This window comes from Macrotis lagotis, chromosome X (genome assembly GCF_037893015.1).
Source record: "Macrotis lagotis isolate mMagLag1 chromosome X, bilby.v1.9.chrom.fasta, whole genome shotgun sequence".
In the NCBI taxonomy this organism is placed as follows: Eukaryota; Metazoa; Chordata; class Mammalia; order Peramelemorphia; family Peramelidae; genus Macrotis; species Macrotis lagotis.
The window spans coordinates 284,167,103-284,180,305 of record NC_133666.1 but is presented as its reverse complement, the minus strand read 5'-3'; the positions used below and the strand labels follow the sequence as shown (position 1 = coordinate 284,180,305).

At 35.6% G+C, this 13,203-nt stretch overlaps 1 protein-coding gene across 3 annotated transcripts in view; it reads right to left on the bottom strand.

Annotated features, from left to right (window-relative positions):
• LOC141500776 (FYN-binding protein 1-like) overlaps positions 1-12,788 on the bottom strand; it is a 114,716-nt gene extending 101,928 nt beyond the window's left edge. For 2 of the 3 annotated variants that reach the window (XM_074204241.1, XM_074204242.1), the window contains exon 1: positions 11,559-12,784. In XM_074204241.1, coding sequence (XP_074060342.1) covers positions 11,559-12,681 — 1,123 coding nt within the window. In that variant the 5' untranslated portion in view covers positions 12,682-12,784. Of the gene's footprint in view, positions 1-11,558 lie in introns of all 3 variants that reach the window. The other variant, XM_074204240.1, reaches the window with a different exon arrangement.
• Positions 12,789-13,203: the final 415 nt, after the last annotated feature.

The window sequence follows — 13,203 nt, the reverse complement described above, 5'->3', positions numbered from 1 at the left end:
AGAGATTTCCTTCTCCTTTTCCTCCTTGATTCCTTCTTCAGTTTATAGAATGTTAGAACTGGAAAAGACCTTGGATATCATTGCTGATGCTTAAGCCTTACTATTTTTCACTAGAGTCATTTTCCAAAAGGGCTGTTGTTTCCTTTGGTCTAGATTAAGTTTGAAACTCTGCTCTGTCATCTTTGTATCCTTAGCTAAATAAGCTATTGGACTTAGAATCAGGAAGATATGAGTTCAAATTCTGCCTCAGGTACTTAGTTACCTGATCTGGTACAAATCATTAAATCTTTCTGTCTCACTTTATTTGTAAAACAAGGAGAGTTAGATTCAATAGCTTCTAAGGTACCTAAGAGTTCTCTATCTATGATCCTATGATGTGATGAACCCCTTGGGTTATACTTTCCTCATGTATTAGAATAAAAGTGGACAAGATAATCCTTTCTCAAATCACTAATCTCAAAATCTCACTAAATCTCAAACCACTAATACTAATAATTAACATTTATATGGTACACATTTTAAAATTATTTAATTTACAATCACAATTATTATCTTATTGGATCTTCATAACAACCTTGGTTGTTATTGTTATTCTCATTTTACAGATGAGGAAACTGAGATAAACACAAATGAAGAGACTGGCCCAGGGTCACAAATATCTAAGACTGAATTTGAATTTGTCTTCCTGATTCCAGGCCTGGTGCTCTATCCACTGTGTCACCTGATTATTACTCTAAATATTCATTAAATTCTTATTATAAGCCGATACTGTGTTAACTTCTGGGTATGTAATAGAAAGGCAAAAGAGAGTCTCTGCTCTCAAGGACCTCACACTCTAATTGAGGAGATAGCTGCTTATAATTATGTATAACCAATAAATTGGAAATAATCAGCAGAAGGAAGGCATTAGAAAATTAAGGGGCATTTCTTGTAGAAAGTTGAATCTTGCTCTGAATGCTGTGATCTTATCTATTAATAATCAATAATAGTAATCTAAAATATATCACCATCTCTGATTTTTAGATTCCTATTTTCTATTATCTTCAGATAGGAAAGAATCTTTGGTCTCATGGTAGATAATTCTAAGGAGTTTTTAGAATCAAAATATTAATATGCATTTTCTTTGAATGGGAAGGTTTATCCTCCTTCCCCATCTCACATAAAAAAAAAGACAATTTTCTCTCAAAAACTAGAAAATATACTGATTATTGGGTCTTCTGATTAGCAGTGGTTATTGTGAATATCAATTCAATTTCATTTGGATGATAAAAACAATTATCCTAAGTTGGTGCTCCTTTTTTAATAGGTACCTAGCACATTCTGTTTCATATTCATAAATAAGCCTTGATTTTATAGGGGGGTATTTTCCACATACAAAGTAGAAGTTTAAGATGGGCAGGAGGAATAAATATGCTGAAAAATCATATAACCTGTATGAATTTTCATTTTTCCTGATTGGAAATGGCTTTTAGAGATTAGATTCAGGAGGTAAGCCATGCTTTATCAGTTCATCTATAGAACTTGAGCTTTCCTGAGGGTTTTTTTAGGATAGATATTTGCTTAGGAGAGTGAATTAGATCAAAGCTTATGCAACCAGAAAGTTCAGGATTGAGGATTGCCAATGCCTAAGACTTGGCTTAGTAGAAGAACTGAAAGGTAGGACAGACATATATGTAGGAATCAGAATGTTATTTCCATTTTTGTCCAAAATGATACTCCTGTTTGAACTAGAATGCTAGGCATTTGATGCATGTGTCTGACTCCTCTATGGTAACTTGAGCAATTGAGTGCTTTTGATCAAATTTAGATTATTCTAAAGTATGTGAAAATATACTTGATTTGTGGGGGCCAGGACACCATTTTGAAAGAAAGCCTTGGTAGCAGTTTTAAGATGACTGTCTCTTTGGTTGTCTTCCCTTAGTATAATCACAATTCACATAATGAAATTGAAACACATATTTAAAAGGCATGGCATTTGACATCCATAGCAGGGGAATATAATAATTTCTCTAATCAGTTAAAAAAATACCAGATGGTCATCTTTATCAGTAAGAGTGCTTAATGAAAGAACAATTCATGGCAATGAGTTAGGCCTTGACTTTAAGAAAGTCTTTCTCTCTCCTCATTATGGTAAAATCTCCATCTCCCAAGTCTATATGGACAGCAAAGTTATGAAACCTCAACATGGAAGTATGTAAGATGTTAATATCAGTGATAAAGAAAGAAGTTACTACTGGCCTGACTAGGATATAATTGGGAGAGCAGGAGATTTTATCAAGGACTGTTTTTCTGCTAAAGATTTTATCAAAGTAGATAAAGTTGTAGAGAGAAAAGTAGTTGTTAGGTATAACCCTGGGTAACATGATTAAATCTTTGATTTTGAGCAGTCCCAATTTGTGAATTTAACTTTTTCTTTACCCTTTTTTCCCCTTGTTAAAGTTCTTGATCTATCACTAAGACTTTTATTGACAGTTTATGTTATTTTCCTTAATGAAATCTGTTAAGGCTAGAAAAAGCCCACCAAGAAATAGATTGAATTTTGAGAAAATTCATAAAAAATGGGGGGGGAATAGGAGATTAATAAACCATTTAAATTACAGGGTCAGGAATTTTGTGCCTGGGAAGGGGATGGGGAGCAGGGAAGAGGAGGGCAGTGCCGTCTTACTCTTCTCTAAACTTTCTGTTCATATGCCAAATCTTTAAGCATATGAACTATCCAAGAAGCTGGATAGTTCTGTCAAAGGCATAACCCTGAAATTTATGTATCTTTAGATAGATATAGATTTAGATATCTAACTATACACACATATCATACATATTTTCAAAATATATTCACTGTTCTTCTGTCTAGGTAAGAAAGAAATGCAAGCTAGATATGCCAGTTTGAAAAGGTTAAAAGGTTAAAAAAAAAGTCCTTTTAGCACTATGAATTTCAGTTACTTTTCCTGAAAAGTGAGGAAGTTGGATTATATAATGTCCAGAGTTCTTTCCCAGCCAAAAGTTTTAGGATTCTGATCTTAGCTTACCCAATTACTAAACTTACTTTCAGCAAGTCATTTAACCTTTTTAGGAATCAGTTTCCTCTTCTCTAAAATGAGGGGATTGGGTCAGATAAATGTTTCTCACCTCTCTATATGTAATGATGATGTTTTGGTCCTTCATCCTTGAAAATTATGATATCAGGTGATGATGTCATGACAAATAAATGAATTGGATTTGAGTGGGGGATGTTGTACTAAGTTACTCATCATATTTTCTCCTCCTGGATCATCTGGATCCAGTGGCCAGATATAGATTAGGACAACTGGAGATGGCCCTGGATGTGAGGCAAACAAGATTAAATAACTTGCTCAAGGTCACATAAATTAGTAAGCGTCAAGTTTCAGAGGCTGGATTTAAACTCAGGTCCTTCTGCCTCCAGGACCAGTGCACCACCTTGCTACTTTACTAAATTTAAAATGACCCTGAAGATAGTACAAGGACTTTTATTCCCATTTCTCTAACATGGGAATAGTCAGAGAAAGTGACTTGCTGACTATCAACTGCTAACAAGTACTGCTAATCTAGATTGTCTAGTTCTATGTATAGTGTTCTTTACCTTACACTTCCATACCTAAAAAACACAGAAAAAGGAGGAAAAAAGACTAAAGGTATAAGTCCTTTAAGCCAATAGGTAATGATTTCATTTTTTTTAAAAAAAGGTTTGGTTAAAGTCAAACTATTCTTTTTATGATTTTTTTCATGGGATTGAAGATTTAGAGCTTGAATGGACCTTAGTTATCATCTTTGTAGTAATACACCTGAAGCTCAAAGTTATTAAGACATTCTTGCAAGGCCAGTTAGTCTTTAGCAAAGTCAGTTCCTCTCTGCAAATGCAGCTGTCAAAGCTATTTTTTAAATGACCCTATTTTCCAAAGTGGAGCTCTTTTAGTTCTAACTTCTCAGGTGTCAAAGTTGTATATTTTAATAAAATAATATAAATATATATCATTTAAAATATTACAAATCAATTTTCTTGAAAATTCTTGAAGCAGATAATGCAAATATTACTGATCTACTTTTAAATAGGAAGAAATAAGAACCTTCAATATTATCTATTAATTGATTCAATGTAACTCATCTTAAGAAAAACAAAAACAAACTTTAATTATCTTCATAAAACAAGCTTTGAAAATTATAATTAGGAATCACAATTAATACAACTTAGATTCTCTAGAGAAAGTACCATGACAGAGGCAAAGAAGCAAAGTTATGTTGGGAGAGAAAAGATCATGATGCACATTGAGGATTGTTTAACTGTAATGACAAACCAGTTAAAGATGTCTTTGTGCAGAAGATGAAATGTTTAAATGTGAAAAGTCAAGCAGTTGAAGGAGTAGTTCCTGAAAAGGACATGGATAAGCTTGGGTGGGTAGGGGAAGAGAGGTTAATTTAAACTTTCTATGGGGCTACCTTTAAGGAAACCGCTGGCTTTGAATTTGGTGACTTTGGAAAGAACAGTCTTGATTTGTAACAGAAGGGTAGACCTGACAGAAGTAAGACAAAAAACAAAAACAAAAAAACAAATCTTTGTTTTCTTGGGAATTAAAGACTAAAGATAGATGTACTATTAGAAAAGATAGAATTGGGGCAGCTAGGTGGCGAAGTGGATAAAGCACCGGCCTTGGAGTCAGGAGTACCTGGGTTCAAATCCGGTCTCAGACACTTAATAATTACCTAGCTGTGTAGCCTTGGGCAAGCCACTTAACCCCATTTGCCTTGCAAAAAAAAAAAAACCTAAAAAAAAAAGATAGAATAAACCCAGGTTTAAAACTATAGAAATACCTATTAAGTGTCTGATTCGAGAGTGGAAGTGAACCAGACTAACATTATCATGTACTATTAGTTATTATCCACTGCTGTCTGTCCCACCCTCCAACAGCTGCCTAAAATTTGGTTTTTCTCACTCTATATTTTATAATCCTAACAAAAATGATTTTTAATATTGTAAAAAGTCTAATTTTTTTAAAAACAGTTGAGATTTTGCATGTGTGATATTGAAGCTGTTCTAAATCAAATATATCATAATCCCTTTTTGCTGGTGAAGTCTATAAGCTCCTTTCCTAAATATATTCTCAAAACGAATCATAACCAAAGGAAATTCTAAATTTCACTTAGAACTAAGTGAAAATGGGGGTGGCTAGGTGGCATAGTGGATAGAGCACCAGCCCTGGAGTCAATAGTACCTAAGTTCAAATCTGGCCTCAGACACTTAATAATTACTTAGCTGTGTGGCCTTGGGCAAGCCACTTAATTCCATTTGCCTTGCAAAAACCTAAAATAAAAAAAGAACTAAGTGAAAATACAGATGTAATTTTTCATATCCAAACTCAGAGTTCCCTTTAAATTTGTCCACAGATCTGGGGTCTGTCTGGAAGAGAGATATTTCAGAGATAGCAACAGATCCCAGATCCCAAACCTCTTCTCTCTCTTCTTGGGATTTTCCTTTTACTCCCCACCATGTACACATGCGAGCACTCACTCACTCTCACTCTCTCTCTCTCTCTCTCTCTCTCACACATGTACACATGCAAACACTCACTCTCACTCTCTCTCTCTCTGTACACACACACATACATAGAGTCTCATGGTTATCAATTTACCCAGAAATGATAAACACCTACACGTGTGCTATTTAGGAGTTGTTCTAAATCTATTCTTTCATAATAACCTATGGAAAATAATATGGGGCAGATGATCAGATGTTCCAGTTTTAGATCTTTCCAAATATCAAAAATCTTTTTTTTTTAGGTTTTTTTTTTTGCAAGGCAAATGGGGTTAAGTGGCTTGCCCAAGGCCACACAGCTAGGTAATTATTAAGTGTCTGAGACTGGATTTGAACCCAGGTACTCCTGACTCCAAGGCCAGGCTGTATCCACTACGCCACCTAGCTGCCCCTCAAATATTCTTTATAAATTAACTGCTTTTGCTCATGTTGCTAAACTTGCCATAAGCAATAGCCATGATCGCCATGATCCAATGTTATATGCAATCCCTGGCTAATATGGTTTTAAAGATTAGTCCTCATTGTCATCATTTCATCACATGATTATTGTTCCATGGGGGAAAAATAAGATTTAATTCTTTTCAAAGATGAAAACTTAGGTTAAAAAATTGAACTCTAAAATATTTAAAAATAATTCCCTAGCCCCCACATTCAACCTGAGAAACAAACTTATCATCCCGATCACCAGGAACATAAACACAATTTTTGATCCATTTACTGGATTCTGTCAATCACCTAGATAGTTTTCCCAAAGGATGCTAAACAAGCAGAACTTACTTAGAATGGGGCTAGCAGGGCCTTGTCTCTGGATGCCATTGTGTATGGGCGATGGCTATGTTTATGTTTCTTTCCTGAGATGGTTCTGGGTGGCTCAGGTGGGCTGGGTGAAAGACGATAATGCAAGGAGAACCACCAGAGGATGTTGGTATTCTGGGAATGGAGATGGGGTGGAAGACTGCAGGAGGAAGACTGACTCTACCTTTCCCTGTGTAAAATGATTGAAACTGAATAGATTGCCAGAAAACTAGCCTGGGGACTAGGATGTGCCACTATGCACAACATCCTGCAATAAAACTGATAAGTTTATCATATTATCAAAGGTGTCTCAGCAAGCTTGAATTCTGGGCAGAAATCAAGGGAATAGAATACAATAAATAAAAATTTAAAATTTGTTGAGATTTAAAAAATTCAATTGCTTAAACTCTGGAATGGGGAGATCTGATCTAGTGGTTTTATTTGACCCAATGTTTGCACAGCTACTAGAAAGACTAAGGCTATATTAATAGAAATATAGCATCCATATCACATAAAGCAACTATCCCCATTGTACTTTTCCTGATCAGACCACAACTGGTTTGTTCAGTTTAAGCTACCACACTTTTTGTGAGACACTGACACCATATTATCTTAGCTTAACAATTAAAGGCTATTTCATTTGGATAAGACATGATCAAGGAAAGACCTATTTCTGCTGGGGACAGTGAGGTGGCAAAGTGGATAGAGTGAGGGTCTGGAGTCAGAAAGACATAACTTTAAATTTGACCTGATATTCATCAGACTGGCAAAGAAGAGCACTCTCCTACTTCCAACCCCCTCCACCCCCCAAAAAAACAAAACCAAAACCAAAAAGAAAAATAATAATGTTGGAGAGAATGAAAGAGGACAGGTATTGCTAGTGCATGGTAGGAAGAACTGTAGATTGATCAAGGCATTCTAGGAAGTAATGGAACTGTTCCTCAAAAATCATTAAATTGTGGGTATCTTTTAATCCAGTAGTACTATTACTAGACCTGCAGCTCAAAGGCATCAAACAAAGAGAAAAAGGACCCCTATGTGGAAAAAATTATAGTAGCAAAGAGCTGAAAACTAAAGGAATGATATCTATTAATTGAGGAACAGCTGAATAAATAATGGCATATGAGTAGAATGGAATATCTATGAAAAAATGATAAAAAGAATGTTTTCAGAGAAACTTGGAAAGATTTATATGATGTAGTTAAGTGAACAAAACCAAAAGGAAACCAATTCAGCAACAGCAACATGACAAATAACTAAGAAAGATTTAAGAACTGTGGCCAGTGCTCTCTAAGGTAACTGTGATTCCAGAGATTGGTGAAAAGTCCCCTCCTGAGAGATGGATTCAAGATTCAGAAAGGGGCATACATTTTTAGACATGATCAATTCAGGAATTTGTTTTGCATGAGTTTGCATATTTGTTACAAGGGTTTTCTTTTTTTAAATTAAGGAGGGTTGGAAAGAGGGCAATAAACTCTTATTGATTAAAAAAATAAAGTTTAAGAAATTAAAAATAAAAAGAAAGCACAATCAATTTGGCAACTGCTTAAAAGATAGATTAGAAAGGGAAGAAATTGAAACCAATGAGGAAACTGTTCCAGTGGTTCCAGGGATAGATAATGAAGATGTGAAATAGGGTAGTGGCTGCTATGTGAGGAGGGAAAAGGGGGCAGATTAGAGAAGAGTTAGAAAAGTAGAATCAATAAGGCCTGGCCACTGATTGGACATTAAGGGAGCAAAGGAGAGACAAGGATGACTATGACTGTGAGCCTGGGTAGGTATTGCTTTTCAATCTTTTGTCTAAGATGAAGGGAATCTAGATTCTTAAAAGGATGGTGGCTCCTTTTAAAGAAATATGGAAATTTGAAGCACATATGCATAGCTCAAGCTAGCTATATCTACATAAACATCCACATCAATATTTATAGGTAAATGTGGATGAGATAAAGGATTGTAGTATGTAAAAACAGGTTGGACATGATCAACATAGGAATTTGATTTTCATGAGTATATATATTTGTAATAAGGGTGTTTGTACTTTTGTTTTCTTTTTTTTTTCAATTAAGGAAGATTGGGAAAAGGGATATAATCAATAGATAATGAGTTCTGTTTTAGACATATGGAATTTGAAGTGACTATGGAACAGCTGGTTGAAGGCATCCAGCAGGTACTTGGCAAGATGAGACTAAGGTTATAGGGTGATATATTAAAAAAAAAGAGTGAATAATAACATTAAAGGGTTAAAGAAATAAAGGAAGAGGAAGAAAAATGAGCTTTGATTAGTTCAATAATAACTGGAATTAAATTGTTTATACAAGAATTAGTCTACCAGGTGTTTAATATCTGAATTTCATCATCAAAAAATCCAGCTTTGCTCTGTTCAGTTCCTAAATTATTGAACCTCAGTGTGGACAAACATTTTCAGATGTAGTTTTGTTTATCATTTAAACTAAGTCTGCTTTCTAACTTTGCTTTGATTTAATCACATGCCTTTGTGTCCAGTGATGCAGGAAATTATGTTCAGCTGGAAAGACTGATGACTGAGTAAATAAATGCACATAACTCCAACAGGGCAGGGATAAGAAGTTCTCTCTTGGGGACAACTTCTGGGTATGAAAACAGATCTTTTTAAAGGATCACTTTTGACACTCTTCAAGGTCACAGCAAGGGATACCAAACAGGAGAAGGGAAGGCTTGGGGTGGTGGAGGTGGTAGTATCATAGTGATTGTAGGGATCAGATTTATATTTCTAGAGATGCAACTTGGATTGGAACCTTTATGAAATAAAAGCATTTCCCAATAGGAAAAATGGCCACATCCTACATATGAGTACAGTGGTTCAGGAGTAAACCAGAGCAGTTTATCCAAAGTTGGGCAAACTTCTTTGACTTATTCAAGGTGACAGTCCTGCACCCAACTCAGGTCTGGGGAAGGATTAGAGAACAGATCTGTGATATCATTGGCATAGGGAACCCCTGAAGAGTAAATTTCTTCTACCAATACAGATTGGTCTTAGAGAATTGCTGGTAGCACTGCAAGGTTATGATGCTTGTCAAGGGTCACATAGCCAGTTAAGAGTAAGAAATGGCACTTGAATTCAGGTGTTTGTGGCTCTGAGGCTAGTTCTTTATCTATTATCTCTCTCTCTCTCTCTCTCTCTCAGGATCTGGGGAAAATGGCTATATAAGTACCACTCCTTATACCACAGGTAGCATGGCACCATTTAGATCCATCTTGGTTCCATAGCTATCTTCCCTTCCATCATACATAGCAAAATGATAGTAGCTTTATTCTAGAACCTTATCAAAACCTTATGCAGTCATTCCCTTTTGGTCAAAAGCATCAACTTATAGGAGTAGGAAGAAAGATAAAGAGTTTCTGAAATGAATATGGTTTGTTTGTTTTTTTGTGAAAATATTTTTTCATCTTCTGACATTACTTTTTAAGGAAGTAAATATGATTGTGTATGCTATATATTTATAAAAACTCAAATGTATAAATGCAAACACACTCACATACTTCGAAACATGTGACCTTGTAATGGAAAAAAGATGAAGGTTGGAAGTCAAAAGACCTAAGCTTAAGTCATTCTTCACTATTATTAGCTTGGACAAGTCATTTTATGTCTTTACACCTTAGTTTAAAAGAGGGACAGTTATCCTTATCCTACTTAGATTATAGTGTAATTATGAAGATAAAGTGAAATGTGAAAGTACCTTAAAAAAGAGACTAGAGTCAATCAGACAAACTAGAGGGGAAGGGACAAAAATTAATGTCTACTAAGCACCCCAAACTTTTCTAGTGTGATCATCTTGATGACAAAAAGTTGACATGACAGAACAGACAGTATCTTGGGCATGGAGTTAGGAGACAAGATAAGATAATTGAGCATTTGCCAGATATGTAACCATGGATAGGTCAGCTTCCTCTCTTAGAGCTTCCATTTACCCATGTGTAAAAAAAGAATAATTAGGGATGTGCGAGATACAAATTTCCAAATATTGTAAGGAAAGCAGTTTTTAAAACTTAAAAGACATAAATCTATGAATTATGAATACTACAATTTTTGGTCTAGTCTAACAATTTTATTCCCAGAATAGAAACTCTTATCACCAACATAGACCAGAATATGCTTTGACAAATTATGGTTTAGGGGAGTTGTCTAGGACTCTGAGAAATTAAGTGATTTGTCCATTGTACTATAGCTATTATAGATCAGGGGCAGGACTTGACCAGAGGTCTTCCTGACTCCAAGATTAGTCCTCTATTCACCTCATCAAAATATTATTTCATTATTAAAAATAAATAGATTTTCAGTTTCATGTACAATCATCTTTTTTTATAATGCTAAGATATGCAAATGCTTGTTTTATTCAATAAAATAAAATGATAGCCTATAGGTAAAAAATCTTAAGGTTTGTATAACAGCATAGTAATTCTGATTTCCCTTATTAATACTCTTTTCTTTTCTTGCAAAGAACAACTATATCATGTGAATTATTCAAATTGAACATTACAGAACTATGGTGAAATTTTCTCTTAATTATAGGAACAATGATACTTTAGCTCATTTAAAATGAAAATTGACATATATTGAATATATTACATAATACATAACTTTAGAATTATTGGAGATTATTTGATACTGAAATTAAAATAGCCATATGAATTCTTTACTAAATCATCAGAGTCTAAAAACCTTTAATATTTATGCACATAAATCAACTGGCTCATACAGTAGAATGTGAAGTTATATAGTCAGCAGTCTCTACTTCATCTCATGATTGCAGCCAAATAAATATTTTGAAATTAGGGAAGCATTTTTTTGGTCACAAGAAATCAAATGCATATCTTTCTGAGGTATCTTTTCTGAGATTATGGAGAATAAGACCATATTCTTGTTTAACAGAAGTAAAATTATTTAGCTGAGGAAATAAAATTACTATTCACTAGAGAAGCTACTGAAACCAACAAATGAAAGTTCTCCTCCAATTAGCTAAGCAGAGCACTTTTCAGTGACAGAACTACCCCTAAACCTAGCTCTATTGAACTTAATCCTTCAAACTCCAAGGGAAACAAGAGAGAGACCATATACCATTGTGCACCAATGAGTATCATTCATAAAGGGTTGATGTTGTCAACACTTTTTTTTAGAATTTAGAACATCTTATACTATGTCAAAAAAAGAAGCTAAATCACAAATGGGAAAACTACTCACTGTTTGCAGGACTGGCTTTTCGAAATCTTGCCAGGTCAACAGTAGGTGGTCTGTTGGGTTTCTGTGGGGGTGGGCCCAGGGTAAACAGTGCAGGCAAGGGCTTCTGTTTAGGCATGGTAGAATTCTTATCTCCTTTATCCTTCTCTTGACTTTGGCTCCAAGGCCCCCCCACTGTCAACTTGGAAGCTGGCTTTGGGAGCTTGGGTGGAGTGATACCTGAGCCAAAGTCATCCTGATTCATTTTACTCATAAATACATTCTTAGCTGCATCTATCTTCCGTTCTTCCTTTTTCTCTTCAGTATTTTTGGTAAGGTTTAGGGTTGAGCTTGGAGTACTTCGGTTGGTAACAGGTTTCAGAGTTACACCAGGGAAAGGCATATTTGGAGAGTCTGTTCCATGATCTTTGTTTTCTGTATCTTCTCTGGTTGGCTTAAGAGGGCTGACTTTGGGTTTGGAGGAAGGGGCAAAGGCAGGTCCTTTCTTGTTGAGGTTTTGGTCATCATGGGAGGTATCTGCATTGGGAGAAGGTTTCTGTCCAATTGCTGGTTTGGGAAAAGGAGGCTTGGGCTCATGGTCGTGTGAAGGGATGTTGAACTTGGCTTTAGTTCCAGACAGCTTTGGAAATGCTGGCTTAGGTTCATTTTCTGGAGCTGGAGCATTGAAGACAGACTTTTGGCCAAGAGCTTTTAAGTCATTCTCTTGGTTGAAAGCATGAAGTTTATTTCCAGAAGGCCTTGGGAACACAGGTTTACACTCATCTTTTGTGTGGTCTAAGGGTTTGGAACCTATGGGTTTGAGAAATCCCGATTTTCCTTCAGGGTCCTTGTTGGTTGAGTTAACTGGACTTCCAAATCTCTGACCGACTCCAGTGGGTTTCTGATAAGGGGGCTTGGGATCCTTGTCAGTTTTCTCCTCAAGTGAAGGCTTCACTCCCAAAGGAGGTCTTGGAGTTCCAAATTTTGATAAATTGTTGGGCCCTGGAGGTGGACTGTCATTTCCTTGGTTGGTAAATACACTTTTCCTGGCTTGTATTCCTGAAGGGGCAGGATGTGCTGCTTTGAAGGGTCGACTGCCAACTGAAACCTCCTCTGCCAGGCTGCCCCCAGTGTTAAACTTCGCCATGAGAGACTTCACATCTGCTCTTCCATCCTACAAGCATAGGGAACAAAAACTAGCTGAAAGTGAGAAGTATCATTTGTACTATGCTTTATTGTACACTAAAGAGTTTCCTGGTTTGAGGTTGGTAATGCTGCTGATTGGCTGGGGAGGTGTTGTAACATTGATCTTCCTGTATGGCAAAAGAAGTTATGAGAAGGATGGTACTTTTGGTTTTTTGGTTTTTTTCTTTTTTTTTTTGAAGGGGGAGGGGGGGTATGTTTTTTGGTTACTAAAAAAGTATCTTAAACTAAACTTAAATCTTAACTTTGTCTTTCTCCTCATTGCCCTCCCCTTTTTAAAAAACTGCCTCATTGGCATTTCTTTAACTTGAATTTTCTTTACTCATCTTTTTTGTTTTAATGTAATAACTTTTGCAAGTTGATTCATACTTTGCAAGTGAAAACAGTCTTGAAATTAAAATATCTACTCTGGCAATCTAACTATATATATATGTGTATATATTTGTATATACATAATACAGCTTTT